The sequence below is a fragment of the Myotis myotis genome, unplaced genomic scaffold (assembly GCF_014108235.1).
Source record: "Myotis myotis isolate mMyoMyo1 unplaced genomic scaffold, mMyoMyo1.p scaffold_m19_p_4, whole genome shotgun sequence".
In the NCBI taxonomy this organism is placed as follows: Eukaryota; Metazoa; Chordata; class Mammalia; order Chiroptera; family Vespertilionidae; genus Myotis; species Myotis myotis.
The window spans coordinates 1,414,151-1,435,590 of NW_023416346.1; the positions used below are offsets into that span (position 1 = coordinate 1,414,151).

Below are 21,440 nucleotides of genomic sequence, written 5' to 3' on the forward strand. Positions count from 1 at the left end.
GCTGTGTTCTCTGGCCTGGCCTGCGCGGCTCTGGGGCTGAATGAAAGGAGGGGTATTTTGAAAGCTTCTGGGAAAACACATTTAAAAATACAGTCTGTTCAGCTGCCTATAAAAGCGGCGTCACTACATTCTTAAGAAAGGACAGAATTCAGTCATCAAAGGGGTGCCCCGGTTTCTCTAAAACAGGACTTCTGAGCTTGGGTTAGAATTCACGGGACTGGCTTTGCTTTGATCTAAACCTGAACTGAAATTCAGCGCGTCCTTCAGTCTTGCACGTGGACAACAGTCGCATCGGTGTTAGCGGCACCTGTGACCTGGTCCCTGATCAAAATCACAGATATTTTCATATCATATCACAGGTACTGCTGATCACAGGTGATGCCGATCTCTCGATGTATTGATCGCATCGCTAATTTGAAATTATGATATGTGTTAGGCCTGCTGCTGAGTCTTCTGATTTAATTCGTCACTCAGAGGCACATCCATTCGTGTTCCGCTTGTCCATGCTCCGTAACAAATTGCCTCAGAATTTAGTGGCTGAAAACAATCGTTGCTTTTGCTCTTGAACCTGCAATTTGGGCGGGGCTTGGCAGGCTGCCTGGTCTCAGCTCCAGGCAGTGTCGGAGGCCACAGAGGGCTGTCCCAATGCCTCTGGGCTCCTTAAGCCTCTGGTCACTCCGTCCCTCCAGGAATCTCCTAGCCTGTCCCTGTCGTGGGTTAGAGTGAGCCCTGCATCGTGGTGGCCTCTGCAAGGCTTCCTCTGACCTCGCTCCCCTGAGAAATGCCAGCATGTTGCTTCTGCCACATTCTATTGGTCAAAGTCAAGCGACTCTCTTCATAAGGTCAGTCTAGATACAAGGGGAGGGACATAGACCCCGCCTCGCAATAGGGGGAGTGCCAGAGAATTTGTGGACAAAATGACCATCAGAGATTTGTATATATTGGTATGTTGATAACACACTTCAATATCATTGGTTTCCTTTGTAATTCTATTGTTTCATTATACACCTTGTAAAACACTTCTGATTCTAAGCGTCCTCCTCTGTCCATTCCCCACAGCCTTGACCCTGGTCCAGGCTCCCACCTCTCTGGCGGGACCGCTGCAATAGCACCCTTATTGGCTTCTGCCAATGGCCTCCTCCATCTCAAATCCTTATTCCAAAGCCCATCCTTTCTTAAGTCCAGATTCATCCATCCACCCATCCATCCATCCAGTCAGTGATTCGGCCGTGTGATCATCTATGTAACAGGAAGTGTGTTCTCTCACCAGACACCAGACCTGTCATTGCCTTGATCTTGGGCTTCCCAGCCTCCGGGACCATGAGAAAGAAATGTGTGTTTATAAGCTACCCACTCTATGGTATTCTATGATCGCAGCCCGGACAGATGAAGACAACACCGCCCCTTTTTCTGTATTTTCCTTTCCCTTTTCCTTTCGGAAGCCAATTCTGTTAGGTGACATCTCTGAGCATTACAAACCAGCACTGACTGAGGTCACTTCCGGTTAATGGGTCTTCCCCAAACACTACTTTGTTATTCAGAATCAAGTCATTGAGCGTGTCCTCCAAACCAAGAGAGGGAGAGAGACAGAAACATCATTGCTGAGAGAATCATGGACCGGCTGCCTCCTGCCCGCCCCACACAGGGGATCGAGCCTGCAACCCGGGCACGTGCCCTGACCGGGAATCGAACCCTGACCTCCTGGTTCATAGATTGAAGCTCAACCCCTGAGCCACACCGGCCGGGCTGCTTTATTTCTCTTTAGAAGTGTGACGCCAGGGAGGGTTCTGAGAGAGCTAAGGGGGGAGCAGGTGAAGGGCAGCCGCACCTCTGGGAGGAGGCAGGTGGGGAGAGCTGGTGTGGAAGGGCAGGTGGTGGACAGCAGACTTGGAATGAGGGTCCCTGGGAGCGTTGGCCTATGACCTTTGACCGGGAGAATGAGAAGAAAGCAGTTCTGAGAGACCCTGGAGCCAAACACGGGCTGATTTGGGGGTAACCTGGAGGGCCTCAGGAAAGGAAGGACTATGAGCAGGAGCTGACAGGCGTCGGGGTGGGGTGGGGGAGCCGCGTGGTGGCGGGTGTCCCACTGGGGGTCTCAGCAGGGAGGGAGGGTTGAGCTAGGGACTCCAAACATCACATGGGCCCGGCCAGAGGGAAATGGCAGCTGGAGGTGTGGGGAAGTGGGGTGGGACTGGGCCTGGTGTGTGGGGAAAGGGCCTCTCCCATCTCCAGAGAGGCCCCTGGAAGTGAGACTCAGTGCCTGCCTCCTCGTCTGCATGGGCCTGGGCATCCCGTCTGCCAGAACAGATGCCTCCCCCTCCCTCAGCGAGCCCTGCTGGGAAGCAGCGCAGGAGGGGCTGAACTAGAGATGGGATGGGGGGCAGGGGGAGGGGGGAGAGATGGGATGCAGCGCAAGGCTCACCTCTGGGCTTCCCTGAGGTGAAGATTTCCGCTTCTGTCTCATTTAAGCTCCGACTAGTTTATTGACCTGTGGTTGTTCATTTTTTTTGGTTTGGGCCCTCAAGTCCAAAGCCATTCCTGATAGGTTCCACAGGGCATTAATTAACTAAATCCTAGCACAGTAACTAACCAGATCGCCATCCAACACCCTAAGAGAAGTGTGCTCCCGGCACACATGTGTAAGAAGCGGCTGCACCACGCCTGTGCGACATGAGGCCACGGACCAGAGGTCTCCGCGCGCAGACCCAGCAAGTGGGAAAGGCGCTCACCAGCAGCCGGCCTCCCCTTAGTTCCCAGGAAGCTAGCCAGGGAGCGGCTGTGGTGGGGCTCTAGATCTGGTCTCTTTGCCCTGCAGTGGGGTGTGGGGCGCACGCGTGTGCATGCGTGTGTACGTCTGTGTGTGTGCATGTGTGTGCATCTGCACGTGTGCGCATTTGTGTGTGCATGTGTGCGCGTGTATGCATGTGTGTGCATCTGTACGTGTGCGCGTGTGTGCATGTGTGTGCATCTGCACTGTGTGCGCGCGCGCGCGCGTGTGTGTGTGTGTGTGTGTGTGCATGTGACAGAAACATCAGGACCAAAGGGGAGCATGATTCTAGAAACTTTCTCTTTTTGTTTGTCAATCCTCACTTGAGGATATTTTCCCATTGATTTTAGTGAGAGTGGAAGGGAGGGGGGGAAAGACAGAGAGAAACATCGATGTGAGAGACACATGGATAGGTTGCCTCCTGTACATGCCCCGACCGGGGGCCAGGGAGGAGCCCGCAATGGAGGTACATGCCCGTGACCAGAATCGAACCCAGGACCCTTCCATCTGAGGGCCGATGCTCTATCCACTGAGCCACACCGGCCAGGGCTCTGGAAACTGATTCCATCTTCCCACGTGAGTGAAAAAAGTGTCCAGAGTGTGCGAGCCGGTGTCGGGCCTGGCTGCGAGGTCACGTCCAAGTTCACACTGCTGGCTGCTCTTTGGAAGAATCAGGAGAGCTGGCACCCCAGGGTCACGGGGCAGCGATGGCCTGTGGCAGAGCAGCACCGGCGCCTTTAGACAGGACACTGCCCGGTTGGCACAGCCCCTGCCACCTTCTGGGGGAACCCCAGCCCACATGCGTGTGCCCATCTGCCCAGCTACTCCTCTCACTGCCGGTGGCCCCGCAGCACTGAGTGCGGGCCCTGGGTTACACTCACGGGATGCTTGCTGTCTGCAAAGATCTCGGTGAGGGGGAGGGGTGGTGGCTTTATCTCCGGCCTCTAAAGTCTTTGACGCTCTTCCTGCAAAAGATGGAGTCTAATCGGTCTCTTTTTAAAAAAATATTATTTATTGATTGATTCATTTCAGATAGGAAGGGAGAAGGAGAGAGAAACATCCATGATGAGAGAGAACCATGGACCGGCTGCCTCCAGCACACCTCACACTGGGGTTGGAGCCCACAACCCCGGCCTGTGCTCTGACCGGGAATCGAACCCTGACCTCCTGGCTCAAAGGTCGACGCTCAACCACTGAGCCACGCCAGCCGGGCTAAAGTGTATAATTCAATGGTTTCAGTCCATTCAGAGTTGTACAACCATCACCACCAAAAAACTCCACACGACCCTCCTATCCCCTCCCCCAGCCCCTGGCAGCCAGCAGTCTACTTTCTGTCTCTGTGGATGTGCGTGTCCTGGACATGTCACTCACATGGAATCATACATGTGGTCCTGGGCATGCAGCTTCTTCACTCAGCAGGACGTTCCCAAGGGTCACCAGCGGGAGCATGTGTCGGGACCTCGCTTTTTATTGCCAAGTAACATGCGTGTATGGCTAGACCACGTGTCCACATTCATCCACGCATCAGCTAGAGACATTGGTTCCTATCCACTTTTTGGCTTTTCTGAATAATGTTGCCATGAATATTTGTGTACACGTCTTTCTGTGGGAATATGTTTTCATATCTCTTGAGTGGAGTGGCTGGGGCATTTGGAAAATTCTCATTTAACTTAAAAAAATTATTGATTGATTTTTGAGAGAGAGAGAGAGAGAGAGAGAGAGAGAGAGAGAGAGAGTTGCTGTTGCACTTAGTCATGCATTCATTGGTGGGTTCTTACATGTGCCCTGACTGGGGATCGAACGCACAACCTTGATACAGGGGGAGGGAGGATGTTCTGGCCAGTGGAGCTACCCGGCCGGGGCCTCAGTTAACATGTTCAAGTTCGGCCAAGTGTCTTCCAAAGCTGCTGTGTCATTCGGAGCCGTCTGGTGGCTTTGCTTTACACTCCCTGATGCCCCTTGGTGTTGAACATAATTTCTTGTACTTATTGGCCATTTGTTTATCTTTTTTGGAGAAATGTCTATTCAAGTCCTTTTCCCATTTTTTTAATGAGTAGCTTAATTTGCGCTTTTATTATTGAGTTGTAGGAGTTCTTTCCATATCCTTTCTCCAGCCCCCGTCAGATACATGACTGGCAACGCTCTTCTCCTCGTCTCTGGGTTGTCTTTTCACTTTCTTAATGGTAATTACCTGCAGCATGAAAGCTTTTCAGTTTGGAAAAGTTCCATTTGCTTTTGCTTTGGGGGCTCATGCTTTTGGTGTCATATCTAAAAAGCAATCGCCTAGCTGAGATTAGCTGCTGTGCTTTCTCTGAAGAGTTTTATAGATTTAGTTCTTGCTCGCAGGTCCTGGCTCCATTCTGAGCTGGTTTTGGGGTATCATGTGATGTGGGGTCCAATTTCATCCCGTGCCCACGATACAGAGCCTTCCCGGCCGCGTCTGTTAGGGACCGTCCCTTCCGTGTTGAAGGGTCTTGGCAACCTTGTAGTCAGTCATGTGACCAACTGCGTGGCTCTGTATCAGTCGGTCTGTCTGCCTTCAGGCCAGCCTGAGCCAGGAAGTTTGGGGGTGACTGCCCTGAGCCATCGTGGCTGGAGCAGGGAGGCAGGAGGGAGGGGAAAGCACATGGGAGAGATTGAATGAAAGATGAGAAGGAGAAAGGCTGAAGGGAGGACAGCATTTCCTTGCTCCCTTTTGAGTCTCCATCAGCCCCGGCCTGTGATGGCAGCTGGCTTCTGACCCGAGACGGACCACGGGGTGCTCCTTTCTGGAGAAGTGAAATGGAGCCTTTGGTTGGGGACCGTGTTAGAACTTGAATAGATTTTGCAAATCTCTGAGTTGGGGGTGGGGTTGCAGAGGCAGGAATTAAGCCTGGGACGGATCAGCCAGCCTGCAGTTGCCTCCAGAATGCGTTTAGGATCAGGGTGCCACCCACTAGCAGGATTATCCACAGAGGAAAGCCGGGCACACAGCGAACCATTGCAAACGCGTGTGATTTTCCTTCTAGGCTGAGGCACATGATGCGCCTGAAGACCAGACTCTGTTACTTCTGTTACATTTTAAGCGCAGCGCAGGCTTCAGTCAAAAGAAACTGCCGCTTCCAAAGTTTGTATCCTTGGCAGCTCTCTCACCTCCCCTCCCTCCCTCCTTCCCTCCCTCCTTCCCTCCCTCCGCCCCTTCCTTCCTAAACCATTTCCCTCTCCCAATCCCCTGCCCCCACAGGTAACCACTGTCCTGAGTTAGATATGATCACTCCTGTTCTTGTTTTTAGACCTTTACTAACGATCAGAAACCTATTGAGAAGATGGCATTATTTTGCCTGTTTGTAAATGTTGTGTGACTGTGTCACCCTGTACACATTCCTTGGTAATTTGCCTTCTATTTCAGTCAGTATTGTTTGTGACACGCATCCGTCTTGGTCGGTGTAGCTGGGATCTAGTATCGCGTTGGTGGACGATGAGCCAATTTATTTATCCACTTGCCTGCTCAAACGCCACCTCCCCAGAGAGGCCTTCTGGGGAGATCCCAACACAAGTGACCTAACCACTCATATAATGTCCACCTTCCTCCTCTCCCTCCTCCCCTCCCCCTCCTCCCTCCTCCCTTCAATATGAACACACTGAGGGAAAACACCTTTCAGAAGCAAAGCTGGCTTCTGCGAGTCCTGGCCCCAGTCCCCTTTCACAGTATGTGTGACATCTGGGTCAGCCAAGAAGCAGATGCCAAGATGCCCTAGCTCAGGGGTGGGCAAACTTTTTGACTCGAGGGCCACAATGGGTTCTTAAACTGGACGGGAGGGCCGGAACAAAAGCATGGATGGAGTGTTTGTGTGAACTAATAGAAATTCAAAGTAAACATCATTACATAAAAGGGTACGGTCTTTTTTTTTTTTTAGTTTTATTCATTTCAAATGGGCCGGATCCGGCCCGCGGGCCGTAGTTTGCCCACGGCTGGACTAGACCAAAAAACAGTGAGTCATTGGAGGAGGCAGGAAAGGGAAGGGAAGCCCTCCGACCTTGATCTTGACTGCCACTTGTGGAAGAGAGGAAGGAAGGAGTGGGAAGGAGATGCTCACACTGCAACATAGTTGCAATGCAGTCCCAGCTGGGCCAGGAGGAGCCTGGAACCAGGTTCCCATTGGAGGAGCCCACAGGCGGGGGACTGAGCCGGCCTGCGCCCTGTGTGCTGGTCACTGGTTGGGAACAGCCCACGGAAAGTGTGGCCTTAGCCCGAGCCCTGAGCGTGGGGGTGGGTTGCGGAGGGAGGCAGTGGGGTCTTGAGGGACATACACTCTCCAAGGCAGGTCTGAACAGCCTGTTCTCCCGGCCGGCCCAGCAACCCCGGCCAGGCCTTGGTTCTGCCTGCCTGCAGGTTCTGAATGAGGACCTGCCTGCTCAGCCTGACACCTGTCCTCCCATTTGTCCAAGTTGAGGGCTCTGGGAAGGAGGGCGTATGAACTGAAAGTCTGGGCTCCCCCCAAATTTCATATGTTGAAATCAATCCCCGATGTGCTGGTCTGTCTGTATGTATGTATGTATTTAAAATATATTTGTGTTGATTGCAGAGAGGGAGGGAGAGGAAGGGAGAAAGAAACATCAGTGGTGAGAGAGAAGCATGGATCAGCTGCCTCCTGCACGCCCCCCACTGGGGATCGAGCCCGCAACCCGGGCCTGTGCCCTGACCGGGAATCGAACCCTGACCTCCTGGTTCGTAGGTCAACACTCAACCACTGAGCCACGCCAGCTGGGCAGGCCTTCCGTTTTTGACAGAATCTAAATACCTTTCAGAAAAGGGAGACGAGTGACGAGGCAATGAATGTTTTCACCTGTCGTTGTTTCATCTTTCTCCGAGGAAGCAGCTACGAGAGGCATTTTTGCCCTCAACTTCTTATTTTGAAAAATTTCAAGCCCATAGAAAAGTTGCAAGAACAGTTGAATGTACGCTTTCCCCAGATTCGCCCGTTGCTAATGTTTTGCCCTGCTCTTATCTCTGTGTGTTCACTCTTTTCGGAACCATGGAAAGTAAATCACAGACATCGTAATTTACCCCCAAGCACCGCGCGCGCATCGCCCAAGAATAAGAACATTTTCCTACATAACCACAATGCCATTATTACTCCTCAGAAAATTTACATTTATTCAATAATACCCTCTAATTTATCGTTTTTATTTCAATTTCCTCATTGACTCTATAATGGTAGAAACCACATCAGGGGTTGCTTGGGGTGAGGGGGCTGTTGAAAGCAAAGAAACACAGGGCACTTTTGGGGGTGACGGAAATGTGAAATTCTTGACTGGGGGTGGTGGTTACCGGGGTGTAAAATTGTCAAAACTCAGCCGAAACCGGTTTGGCTCAGTGGATAGAGCGTCGGCCTGCGGACTGAAGGGTCCCGGGTTCGATTCCGGTCAAGGGCATGTACCTGGGTTTCGGGCATATCCCCAGTAGGAGATGTGCAGGAGGCAGCTGATCGATGTTTCTCTCTCATCGATGTTTCTGACTCTCTATCTCTCTCCCTTCCTCTCTGTAAAAAATCAATAAAATATATTTAAAAAAAATTGTCAAAACTCACAGAACTGCACACTTAGAATGGGTGTCTTTTATTGTATAGAAATTATACTTCAATAAAACTGATTTTTAAAAATTCCCCAGTCGTCCCTAAAGTGTTTACAGTTATTTTTTCCCGGATCTAGGGTTCTAGCAAGGTTCATGCATTGTGGTTGGTTGCCTTGTCTCTTCAGTCCTCTCTAATCTAGAACATTCCCTCCCGCTTTTGTTTTCCATGCCACTGATTAAAAAATAAAAAAATAAAAGGGCAGGCCAATTGTCCCGCAGAGTCCCCCATTCTGGATGGATCTGTCTCCTCATGGCTGGATTCAGGTGACACATTTTTGCCAAGAACCTTGCAGAGGCAATGCTGTCCGCTTACCCACCGGATGGGGAGGTCTGCCAGCACGTGTCAATGCTTCTTAGGGCCGTTTAGTGGGCGGAGCTTGGAAATGCACATTGTGTCTGTTTTGTTTAAATCTTAAGTTGGCAATTCAAACCCAACACAAGGTTCTTTCTCCCTTCCCCACAGTCCATGTCTGTATCAGAAGAGAGAGGGAGAGACAGAGAGAAACATTGATGTGAGAGAAACACATCGATGGGTTGCCTCCTGCACAAGTCCTGACCAGGGCCTGGGCCAGGGAGGAGCCTGCAACCAAGGTACGTGCCCTTGACCAGAATTGAATCCGGGACCCTTCAGTCTGCAGGCCCACACTCTATCCACTGAGCCACACTGGCTAGGGCCACAGCGGTTTCTAACATTACCAATATACTTATCGTTTGCCCTGTCATCAGTGCATATACAACTCTTTCAGAATTACAACACAAATACCTCTATGGGAGACTTACTAAGTAAAGTTCAAGTTCACAGCTATTTTTGTTCTTAGAATATATTCCACTAAAGATGTACACTGTGTACTATTGTCAAAACTTTGGTTCATCCTTTCCTCTGTGTGATAATGGCAGTGTGATACAAAGTTGCATTTGTTCTTGTTCAAATTCAGCAACTTTGTTTTTGACTTTTGGATGTTGAAACCATTCAAAACTGCAGAGTTGGCGCACACAGAGAAGTCCTGCCCATCCCCGACCCCCGGAGCCTTTGCAATTGCCATTTGCTTGTTTTCTTTCTCGCCCAGCTTTCCCAGTGAAAGGCAGCGGTAAGACAAACACAAAGCTAGTCAAAGAGCTTGCAAACCGTGTGGGGGGCACTAAAAAAAAGAGGGGCCCTGAAATGAGCCTGTCCCCCCTCTCGGTTTGCAAGCTCTTTCGTGTACCTGAAGGTATTTTTCCCATTGCTTTTTAGAGAGAGTGGAAGGGAGGGAGGGAGAGAGAAAGAAAGAGACCGATGTGAGCAACACATTGATTGGTCACCTCTCAAACATGCCCCAACCAGCGAACCATACATGCCCTTGACCGGAAATCGAACCCTCGACCCTTCAGAGCTCAGGCTGACACTCTAATCACTGATTTCAAATGAACTCAAGAGTAGAGAGACCAGCACATAAACCTCCATGTGCCCATCACCTGCACCAACGCTTACCACCCGGTCTGGCTTGTTCAGCCATGCCTCCTCCTCCCAGGTCCCCATCCTTTCACCCACAGGTGCTTCAGCATAAAGATAAGAGCGCCACCCAAACATGTGGCGCTCCTGTCTCTGGTTTCCATGACTATTCCTTAGCTTCTTCAAATCAGACTCAAAGATGCCTATTCTGCAACTCTTGGTATTTCTGAGTCTTTTTTAGTGTATAGGTCGCCCCTCCGACTGGTTTTTACCAAGTCATGTGCCTAAGAGGGCCCCAGACCAGTGATGGCGAACCTCTTGAGCTCGGCGTGTCAGCATTTTGAAAAACCCTAACTTAACTCTGGTGCCGTGTCACATAGAGAAATGTTTTGATCTTTGCAACCATAGTAAAACAAAGACTTATATTTTTGATATTTATTTTATAGATTTAAATGCCATTTAACCAAGAAAAATCAACCAAAAAAATGAGTTCACGTGTCACCTCTGACACGCGTGTCATAGGTTCGCCATCACGGCTACAGTCCGGCTTTTGTGGAATATGTACCCAGAGTCCCCTTGTTCCCTATGAATTGTGACTAGATGTAGGCCTGCGAGTGAATCTGTGCCCGTGGTCGGCAAACTGCGGCTCGCGAGCCACAGGCGGCTCTTTGGCCCCTTGAGTGTGGCTCTTCCACAAAATACCACGTGCGGGTGTACACGTACAGTGCGATTGAAACTTCGTGGCCCATGCGCAGAAATCGGTATTTTGTGGAAGAGCCACACTCAAGGGGCCAAAGAGCTGCATGTGGCTCGCGAGCCGCAGTTTGCCGACCACTGACCTAGGCGATCCGCTGTGTAAACTATGCATTGCATTGTTGAGAAGTCTTAGTACAAAAAAAACTAACTCTCAATAATTTCTATAGATTGCACGTTGAAATGGTAAGACTTCGGCTAGATTGAGTTAAAATAAAATATAACAATTTTGCCTGTTTCTTTTCACTTTTTAAAGTATAGCTTCTAGAAAATGCTACATTCCATGCAGGGCTCACATTCTATTCCTAGACTCCTCCATAGTAGGTGTTTCCCCATCAGGAGGCTTGGAATGCCCGGATGTCCCTTTTGGACTCTATTTCACTGAGGGCTGGAAAATGGCAGCGTTCTATTATTGCTTCACATACTGGCCGCGGACTGTTGGAAAGCAGACCGGTTCCTTTCCTATAGGAAAGGCAGGGAAAAGCCTTGAGTCTTTTTCTTTCTTTGCCAGATTTCAAATGATGTGGTTTCCCCCAACATCCCTCCAAAACACATCAGTTTTTGTTGTTCATCCTCACCCGAGAATATTTTTCCACTGATTTTTAGAGAGAGTGGAAGGGAGGGGGAGAGACAGAGAGAAACATCGATGTGGGAGAGACACATCGATTGGTTGCCTCCTGCACACACCCTGACCAGGGCCAGGGATGGAGCCTGCAACCGAAGTACATGCCCTTGACCAGACTTGAACCTGAGACCCTTCAGTCCGAGGGTGGATGCTCTGAGTAACTTCTGTGTTTATATTTATATTCGTTGCAGTCACCCTCACTGATGCTCAGAGCAGCCCATGTTTATCCAGTTGGGACTTCTCCAGGCCGCTGCCCAGTCTCTGGCACGGTCCCAGCAGCCCGTGTATATCCACACGCCCCTCACACGCTCTCCCTCTTCACCTGGAACCCACGATTTCTCAAAGGAACCTCAGTCCTTTTAGTGGGAAAAGGTGTTTAGAAACCACAGTCTGTGAGCTAGTGGTGCTCATTCCCATTGGTAATTGTTTCTGAGCCTTTTCCGTGGACAGAACTAGGGAACACTTTTTGAGATAAAATTCATATCAGTTCACAGTCCTACCTTTAACTCACCAGATCACAGATTTATTAGAAAGAGTTGTAGCTCGGGAACAACCAGATGGAAGAGGGGAAGAAGTGAGGGGCCCCATGACCTCTCCAGGCATCCCCCTCTCCCCGAAGCTCCCATACTTCTAATTCAAGTTCAGCGCCACACTCTCTATCCAATCTCAGCAACGTTACATTCGCATTTCCTTCCTCCCATGCCCCGAATTCCAGCTCTCAACAATACCAAATACTTTTGCTTGAGCTCACAACACAGAAAGGACAGTTTCAGTACAAGGATGAGGTCACTGAGAACAACGTAATGTGGTTTTGCTTAGGGTAAACCCACTAGGGATTATATAATCAATTTATTGTGTCTTAAAGTCACTAGGAATAGCTCCTTTCTGTATGGGTGTGCTACCAAGTGAAGACAGGTTTGTTTCATTTTTCCTTTTGATTCCTAGGCATTGCTTCTGGTTTATAATTATACGAACTCTAAAGTCAAATCTTTAGGGCCATTCAGAGGCTCGCCCTTTCATCCCTTCCCCCTGCAGCCTGTTCTCTCCCCGAGGGAATTTTTAAGGCAGATGTATGTTTATGCCTAACTCCCCATTCCCTGGGTAAACAGTAGGAAACCACGGATACTCTTCTTCCTGTCTCCCATCTCAAACAATCTGGCTCCCGACCAAGTTGTTCGAATCATTTCTGTAAACCCATTTTACTGGGCTTGTTATTTATTTCATTCTCTCCATCACTCCCACCTGCCAGAAGTGACTGCCTTAAAAAAAATCAGCAAACGATTCACATTTCTTTTTTCTTTCTTTCTTTTTTTTTTTTAATATATTTTATTGATGTTTTACAGAGAGGAAGGGAGAGAGATAGAGAGTCAGAAACATCGATGAGAGAGAAACATCGATCAGCCGCCTCCTGCACATCTCCCACTGGGGATGTGCCCGCAGCCCAGGTACATGCCCTTGACCGGAATCGAACCTGGGACCTTTCAGTCCGCAGGCCGACGCTCTATCCACTGAGCCACACCGGTTTCGGCCTTGGGCGTTTCTTATAATCAGAAAAAGTAATAGACCAAAACCACTTACCTGTCAGCTGCCCTTTGTGTTCTGTGCATCCCACGCTTCATTTGGTGCCCCAAGTCTCCCCCAAAAGGGGTTCCCTTGCTCACTCCACGCTGCTTTCTGGCAGTGCTAGGTTCCGTTCCCAGCCATGCCCGGCTTTCCCACCTGCCAGGCGGGAGTTTGCTGACCCCTCCCCCTCCATGTACTTCAAGACCCTCCCTTCCAGCACATAACATCCCCAGCCTCGTCCCTGACCCCAGAGCCCGCTTTGTCTGCTCTGCCTACACATTCTCAGGGTTCAATGCCGGTCTGGGCCGTGCTCAGGGCATTCTGAACACAAGTGGACTTGAAACAAGTTATCAAATCTTTGGAAGAGCCAGGGGAATGTGGGTCAGGGACCACAGCGTTACCACTACCACCACCGCTTCTCATCACCTACAAAGCTGAAGACTCAGTGTTGTAAGGCTGGTCTAGTTACTCCAACTGGTCAGCGTGTCTCCCTGCAGCCACTAGAGCAGGGAGATGCCTCTACCTTACTCTGCCTTCCAAACCAAACAGATTCCTAGCTGCAAGGGAGTTTAGTAGTTTTCAGTTTTCGAACCTCTGCAGCTAAGGAGGACCTAAAAGGAAGTGGGACGGAAATGGAGGGCCAAGTAACAGTCCCCAATGTGGATCCTGCAGTAGAGGAGCAGTGAGGTCAAAGGTATAGGCCTTGACTATCAGGCCATGCGTTTGTACTTAACCTAGAAAGTGACCAAAAAACATGAGGTCGGGAGGGTGAAAACACACAACGAAAGCCCAGTTTCTGAAGATAAAGGGCTGGCCACGACGGAACTGCTGTAGTCCCTTAAGACCAAAGGCAATGCAAACCTGACCGGGGCTTCAAAGAAGATGGGGGAAGATGAGGATTTGAGACGTCAAAATATATGGCCACAAATTGGGCTTTCAGAATAAGACTCCAAATCATATTCTGAGTATAACTCCCCTGAAATCCTCCAGTCTGCTTTGGTTCAGAGACTATACATTGCCCTACAGTTGTCTATAGGAGATTTGCCATTAATAACACTTTTAAAAAAATCTGTGAGAAACCAAGATGGCAGGGTAGGTAAACGCCTATACTCGCAGCCCCCCACAACCACATCACAATTACAACTAAAATACAGAACCACCATCATCCAGAACCGCCGGAAAGCTGGCTGAGTGGAAGTCGGACAACTAGAGAAGCACAGAAGAGAGTGCACGGGGCCTGGCAGGAGGTGCTGAGGGTGCGGGACAGGCCGGGCCGGCACCCACGTGGGCTGCCCTTTTAATCGGGAGGGAGGTCGTCTCTGCAGAGGCCGCCCGGAGGAGCAAGGGGTCCCAGCCCCACACCAGGGTCCCAGAGCTGGGAAAAGATGTCCCCACAAAGACAGGCTGTAAAAACCAGCGGGACTGGGGCTGACGGACACAGAGGCTGCTGGAGACCCAGCTGCTCCTCTTAAGGGGCCGGCGCGTGAACTTACATGGCCAGGTTCTTCCTAGTTCCAGCGCCGGGACCCAGACGCAAACCGGGAGGAGCTGGACTGTCTGGCATCAGGGCAGGAGCTCAGGGGCGGCTTTCTCCCAGGCGCGGTGCTCGCAGGGGTCACGGTGCCTGTGCTGGGACCTCCCTGGCCTGGGCTGACTGGCAGCCCTCCCTGAGTCCCCATCAGCCTGGAGCACACTGTCAGCTCCGTCCAAGTTGTTTGCAGCAGCTTTTCCCTATGAATGGCCGGTCCTGGCTCTCAAACAAGCTGCAGCTGGTGACAACCTGCCCTAAACCTATCAATAAAAGGCCCAAGACCCTGCTCTAGCACCAGCCTGCCTTGATTCACAGCTGGGCCTCCCTCCTGCACAGCAGCTCTCCCACTGTAGTCCCAACTGGTCCTCACAGCCAGTTGGCCTGGAGGTCAACTCCTCCCAGAGACGCACCTACAGGGCCCAGCTAGGGGACTGACGGGGGAGGCTGAGCCACTGGGAAATAATGGAAAACTCCCCCTACCTGCTTAAAGAAATAGACTTCCAGGTCCAGGAAGCACAGAGAATCCCAAACAAGAGGAACCCAAAGAGGCCCACACCAAGACACATCATCATTAAAATGCCAAGGATTAAGGACAAAGAGGAAATCTGAAAAGCAGCAAGAGAAAAGCAGTTAGTTACCTACAGGGGAACACCCATACAACTGTCAGCTGATTTCTCAACAGAAACCATGCAGGCCAGAAGGGAGTGGCAAGAAATATTCAAAGTGATGAATACCAAGAACCTACAACCAATATTACTCTACCCAGCAAAGCTATCATTCAGAATTGAAGGTCAGATAAAGAGCTTCACAGACAAGAAAAAGCTGAAAGAGTTCAGCACCACCAAACCAGTATTATATGACATGTTGAGGGGTATTCTTTAAGATGAGGAAGAGTAAGAAGAAGAAAAAAAAGATTAAAAAATGTGAACAAATGGCAATAAATACAGATCTATCAACAGTTGAATCTAAAAATCAAGACAAACAAAGAAGCAATGTAATGAACAGAATGGTGAATAAACAGAATCTGAGGCATGGAAGCATGAAACAGACTGACGAATCTGGGTTGGGGGGTGGGGAGAGGGCAGGAAGAGATCAACCAAAGATCTTACCTATGGACACAGACAACAGGGTGGTGAAGGCATGGGGTGGGGCAGAACCGGGTGGAGGGAGGCAATGGGGGGAAGAAGGGGGAACATCTGTAATACTCTCAACAATAAAGATTTTTTTTAAAAATCTGACATTTTAGGAATACATAGGACACAACAGACTTCAATGTTCTCCTTTCTTCAACAGGTTTATTGCCTTTTAAGAAAATTTTTGTAAAATATAAATACAAAGGCAGAGAATTTACTTACAAAGTTAAAACACAGATTTCAAACATAAACACACAATTCAGAAAATTTTAGTTTTATGTACATTTTCAAGCAACCTCAACATATTATGTTAGTTTTCAATATTTTACAGGGTACAGAAAAAAATAGCTCAAAGTCTTCTTTAAATAAGAGCATAAAATGTTTAAACATATAAACAATCCGGTTTGATGCGTGAAAACTAATTTCACAGCTTTTAAATTAGGATATAAAAGTTTCATACAATTAGTTGTTGTGTGTGGATATGGTTTGAATTTATATTACACGCCACTGGATTGCATCCAATAGCATTTACCTGACCCGAGCAGGTAGTCTGTAAACAAAACATAAAGTTACAACATCACCGAATTCACCCCCGAACCAACCACGCAGTTGCGCCCACACTACATGGTTGCGGCCTCGGCCATCCATCGGAGCTTTTGTGTGAAATTAAGTCAAAGTGTTGCGCTCCCTTTCCTCATTTTTTTTTTCCTTAAAAAAGAACAGCAAAGAAACAAATCTTCCAAGAAAAAAAACACAAACATATCCCAAAGCGTGTGTGCATGGACAAGTAAAGGAACGGTATAACAACTTCATAAAAACTGACTTAAAAGTTTAAAAAGAAAACAAAAACACGTTGCTAAGTCCTTCCGACTGGGGCCGTTTCTCTTATATAAAGAAGAGATATTTCCATATGTAATAGTGTCCTTTCTTTACAGAAATAGCCGTATTATGACACATATGCACAAGGATTAACACTATGACACACTGTACAGGCGGCCGGGCCGGCTCACCAGTAGTCGTCTGAGCCTGTGTCGCTGGGGTGCAGCCACTCCACGGTGGAGCCCAGCAGGCTCTGCAGCTCGCCCGTGAACTCGACCAGATCCAGGAGCTCCTTGCTTTCGGGGTTAAAGGCCTCCAGGTCTTTGGAGCAAGAGAACAGGAGACTGGCTGAGACCTGCCGGTAGAACTCGGCCTCGGCGATGGTGACGATCTCCACGTTGGGGAAGTTGCAGCGGAAGATCCGGGAGGACATCTTCAACTTCTTCAGCACGTCCGACAGCAGCAGCCAGTTGCGAGGCCTGCGAGGGCAAGGAAAGCCGTTCCAGTGCCTGGCAACGTGCGAAGCGCTTGCGAAGCGTTACCTGCCACCCCGGGAGCTCGGGCCCAGGTGGGACAGGGCCACTCCCTCTGCCTGGACACCACTCGCCCCAGCACTTCCCACCCAGAACAGGGAATCCAGTTCTTGCCACTCTCTTCTGGCTGCATCTCCATTTATCAAGAGGCCACTTAGGGCCCGGCCCGCGCGGCTCAGTGGCTGAGCGTCCACCTATGAGCCAGGAGGTCACGGTTCGATTCCCGGTCAGGGCACAGGCCCGGGTGGCGGGCTCGACCCCCAGTGCGGGGCGTGCGGGAGGCAGCCGATCCAGGATTCTCTCTCATCATGGATGTGTCTCTCTCTCTCTCTCTCTCTCTCTCTCTCTCTCTCCATCTCCCTTCCTCTCTGACATCAATACAAATACATTAGGAACAAACAAATAAAAGAGGCCCCTTCGGGAGGACCAAGCAACTCAGCCAGAAGCCGAGCAGCAGTTGTGAAGGAGCCGCAACAAACTGCTGCGTCACAGGCGCTGATGGAAACTGACTCAGGTCCTCGCTCTCCAAGGGAGGGGGCCAGGCACAGCCGCCTCCGGTTTCTCCTCCCTCCACCCTCACAGATAGAGCATCACGAACACAGGCGGGCTCTCCTTCCTCTCCCACGCCCGCACCCCGGCCCGCAGTGCGCCTGCGGAGGTGAGCTACCTTCCTCACGCACGTCCTCGCCGCCCTCTACGGTTCCTATTACTAATACGCCGTCACTGTGTCCATACTTGTTTCCCGCCTTGGGGCCCGAGGAGGGTGTTACTCATTCAGCACCATGTGGACACACAGCAGAGAACAGTCTCCTCACAGGTCCGCCACAGGCCTCGGGCACAGGGGCAGCGCCCGGCCACGGGAGCCACACGGGATCTAACCAAATCTGATGACACACAAGAGCCCGGGCGCCTCACAGCGCTTTTCCTCATCAGATACAAGAAGGGCATGTCCCCAATGACATAGGTCAGGGGACCGCAGTGCCCTGGAAGGCTCCTTGGTGGCCCGTTGGAGGGACTTAGGATCCCTTTCCAAAGACTTTAGTGAGTGAAGGCTCCAAGAGTGGAAACTTCCAGTCACTGACTTCCAGGTCCTTTGAGCTCTGGGGGTGTATTCTTTTTTTTAAAAAATATATTTTTATTGATGTCAGGGAGGAAGGGAGAGGGAGAGAAACATCACTGATGAGAATCATGGACCGGCTGCCTCCTGCAGGCCCCACACTGGGGATAGAGCCCGCAACCCAGGCCTGTGCCCTGACCAGGAATTGAACCGTGACCTCCTGGGTCATAGGTCGATGCTCAACCACTTAGCCACGCCAGCCAGGCTCTGGGGGTATGTTCTGATGAGAGCAGTTACCAACCATGCTGTGGCCCCACCCCCACCCCTCTTCAGGGAAAGATCTGCATTTTGAGTTTGAGGTACACTTTGGAATTCCCTCCCCCACCCATCCTACTGTTTCAGGGGATTTCTAACTCCGCCCCCCCAAGAGCAGCTGAGCCATTTCCCGAGCACACGACAGCCACGCTCACCCCTGAGCGACGGACACTTGGACGTTGTAACACGGTAAGAGAGGGCTTTCTGAAAACTCAAATTCGAACACATCGCTGTAGGCCTCGTCATCCTCCTGCAGGTCCTCTGGCCCCGGGGGGTTCGCTAACACGTCATATCCACTTTCATCGTCCGGCTCTAGAGGAGGGCGAGCGAGAGAGCGAGAGAGTGAGGCATCAGTCACAGCCAGACTGTGTCAGAGAAGGACTCAAAGACTCTTTCACAACGAGCCCTGCTTGTGGCACCCACACCCTCACCCCCGGCAGAGAAATGGTCCGAAAGGCACGCATTTCCCGCTGAACCAGAAAGAGTGATGCTGCTCACCACACACGGAGCTGCCGTAAAACTCCCAGAAGCTGCTGGAGTCCTCGTCGCTGCGGCCCTGCAGGTCTTTCAAATAGTCTGGGGAGAAAGAGGGTAAAGCTGCTGGTGAGGACCAGGTGCGGGAGGCCGGGGGGCATCTCACCCCCAGTCCACCCAGGGTGCATCCTGTCCCACACCGTTCCCTGCCCCCTACCTCCCCACCATGGACGGGCCCCCCTCGCCCTCATCAGCCCCTCGCCCAGCAAACCAAAGCTAGACAGGCAAGCTAAGGATGTTTTCCGCCCTCACGGGCAAAAATAAAGCTGGCACCTCCTCTCTGCATTCCGTATCTGCTCTTTCCAAAACTAACGACACGGCGTGACCCAGTAAGTAAACGAGGTAAACACGGATGGACCCACTGAGCGAGTGGCCAGGAGCTCGGGGAATCCCCACCCTGGGGTTTGAATGAGGCCATGGCGTGAACTCTGTCGTACCTGTTAGAAACCTTTCCATGAGTTCGCTGTGCGTCATCTTCATGATGGTTCTACCTGAGTACGTAGCCAGAGTGGGGTCAGCACCATAGGAGAGGAGCAGGCGGACGATCGCCAGGTGGTCGTTCTCGACCGCATCATGGAGGGGTCTGGGGGACACGGGCAGAGGGTCAGCTCCCGCGCGCACCGCTGGCCTCTAACAACACCGGCACGTGTGATGCCGCTGACACTCCCGAGAGGGACACTGAGGCAGTGACTGGCCCAAGGTCAAGCAACGTGTCTACTATCCCAGGCCTAATTCTCAAAGGCAAATGTACCTTAATCCAGGGCCTAAGGAGGGACACAAGCCAAAATGAAAATGTTTTCAATGAACTTAAGTAGTTGAGATAACTTACAGGAGAAAAAGCCCACCATTGTGGAATGGCTCAGTGGGTGACCACTGACCTATGAATCAAAAGGTCATGGTTTGATTCCCGGTCAGGGCACAGGCCCGGGTTGTGAGCTCAGTCTCCAGTGTGAGGGCGTGCGGGAGGCAGCCGGTCCATGGCACTCTCTCATCATGGATGTTTCTCTCTCTCTCCTCCTCTCCCTTCCTCTCTGAACTCAATAAAATAAACAAAAACAAAAAAGCCTCGTCTGTTTTTTAAAAGGTGCAGGGCCCTCTCACCAGTGTCCACGGATGGGAAATGCTATTCGGAAACCGTAAACACATTTCCCTTTTGCTGCTGTTATGACTGTCAGGGAAGGCCTCGTGCCCCGCTTCCCAGCAGCACCCCATGAACCAAGGTCAAGGACAGGGTGTGCGGGCTATAGATGTGTGTGGCCCGGGCAGATCGTACACCAAGCCAGTGGCAGTGGCCCTGTTTGGATTCTGGGACTGTCGGCTCCAGGATATTTTAAATGCTGTAATTCAATAGATGCTGATGGAAAGTATGGGGTCTTAAAGGGTAACGTCTCCAATTACTCAGGCAGGCTCGACATTTTCAGACTTTTGTCCATGGGAACATTGCAAACTTTGAAAGTTCTCCCTAAATTTGCCAGAAAGGTCTGGTCGATTCCACCATCCGTGTGCTGCCATGTGACTCTCCATCTTTCCTTCTGGGGTTGCCCATGTACCCTGAAAGCCACTGCCTGTGCCCCGCAGCCCGCAGGGCCAGGCTGCCACGAAGACCTGCAACTGACCTGGTTCCGTCCTGGGCACTGCAGTTGACATCAGCACCGTATTCAAGAAGGTGTCGCACGATGTTCAGCCACCCCCTGGCACAGGCTTCATGCAGGGCACAGTATCCGGCATTGTCACGGTGGTTCACGTCACAAATCTTATTCTCCAAGCAGTACAAGACCACCTCCTGCGGGGAGCGAAGGGGGACCGCCATCAGACCGCCACACAATGCACCTGGTCAGGGTGGCCGAGGCACCCATCCTTGGGTCCGAGAGCACGTGTGAAGGGCTCAGTGATGGAGAGAGTGTCCTCTGGGCTCTGCAGGCTGGTGACTGTACGTGAAACCAGCAGCTTGGCCCTGGGCAAATTACCCTTGAACTTCTCCTCATGTCCATTTCCTCCTGAGACAGGAGAGCCATGGAAGCTGTAAAGGCGGCGGGAGGATGCCATCAGCTAGCTGAGGCCTCAGGCCAAGGCTTGGCTTGGCCGGGACAGGTGTCCGGCTCTAATCTCTTAGATGACACATGGACAAGCACAGCCTGCGGCGCACACGCTCCCGTTCATATGTTGAGTAGAGGCAGAGCAAAGCTCTGTCTGTGCATCACCAAGAAATGACACAAAATGCTTCGCATACACCCCTTGTCCCATTTTGCCTCACCGTCCACCCACTTGGGGCTGAATGAATAGCATGTTCATGTTTACTTCAGTGAACGACAGGGACTGAGATACCATACACTGGCCCTTTCTCAGAAGGAGTTCTGTCAGCAGTTCGCACCAGAATCGCTGGATTTTTACTCTTTGGCGTGTTCATAGTCCTATGAAGCGCTCCTAGCAGGCAGAGCAGTCATTTGGTCCCTGTTTTATTATTACTACCCTGACGAAGGAAGTTTTCAAACACAGAAAACAGCGCTGGCCAGCAGAAGACACGCTTTACTCTTTTCCTACCAGCCACGCCCAGCAGATGGCCCGACACATGCTCCAGTGGGTCGGGGGTTGCCGCGTGGGTCACGGCAGGCCTCTCCATGACAACTCTTCAAGGCCCTTTGCGGGACATGTCAATCAAAGGTGACCCACCACTTGGGAGCTAACCAGAATGTTCCACATGAGAAGGGAAGGCTGCGTGCTGGTGAACGCGGCCAGCGGTGCCCTGTGGCTTCAGGTCAGTGCG

At 51.0% G+C, this 21,440-nt stretch overlaps 1 protein-coding gene across 9 annotated transcripts in view; it reads right to left on the reverse strand.

Moving 5' to 3' along the window:
- Positions 1-15,563: 15,563 nt before the first annotated feature.
- Positions 15,564-21,440, reverse strand: part of BCOR (BCL6 corepressor) — an 81,629-nt gene continuing 75,752 nt past the window's right edge. For 8 of the 9 annotated variants that reach the window (XM_036304482.1, XM_036304481.1, XM_036304485.1 and 5 more), the window contains 5 exons: positions 20,293-20,459; positions 19,114-19,259; positions 18,641-18,718; positions 18,298-18,454; positions 15,564-16,716 (listed from right to left, as the gene is read on the reverse strand). In XM_036304482.1, the coding sequence (XP_036160375.1) occupies positions 16,425-16,716; positions 18,298-18,454; positions 18,641-18,718; positions 19,114-19,259; positions 20,293-20,459 (840 nt within the window). In that variant the 3' untranslated portion in view covers positions 15,564-16,424. The other variant, XM_036304488.1, reaches the window with a different exon arrangement.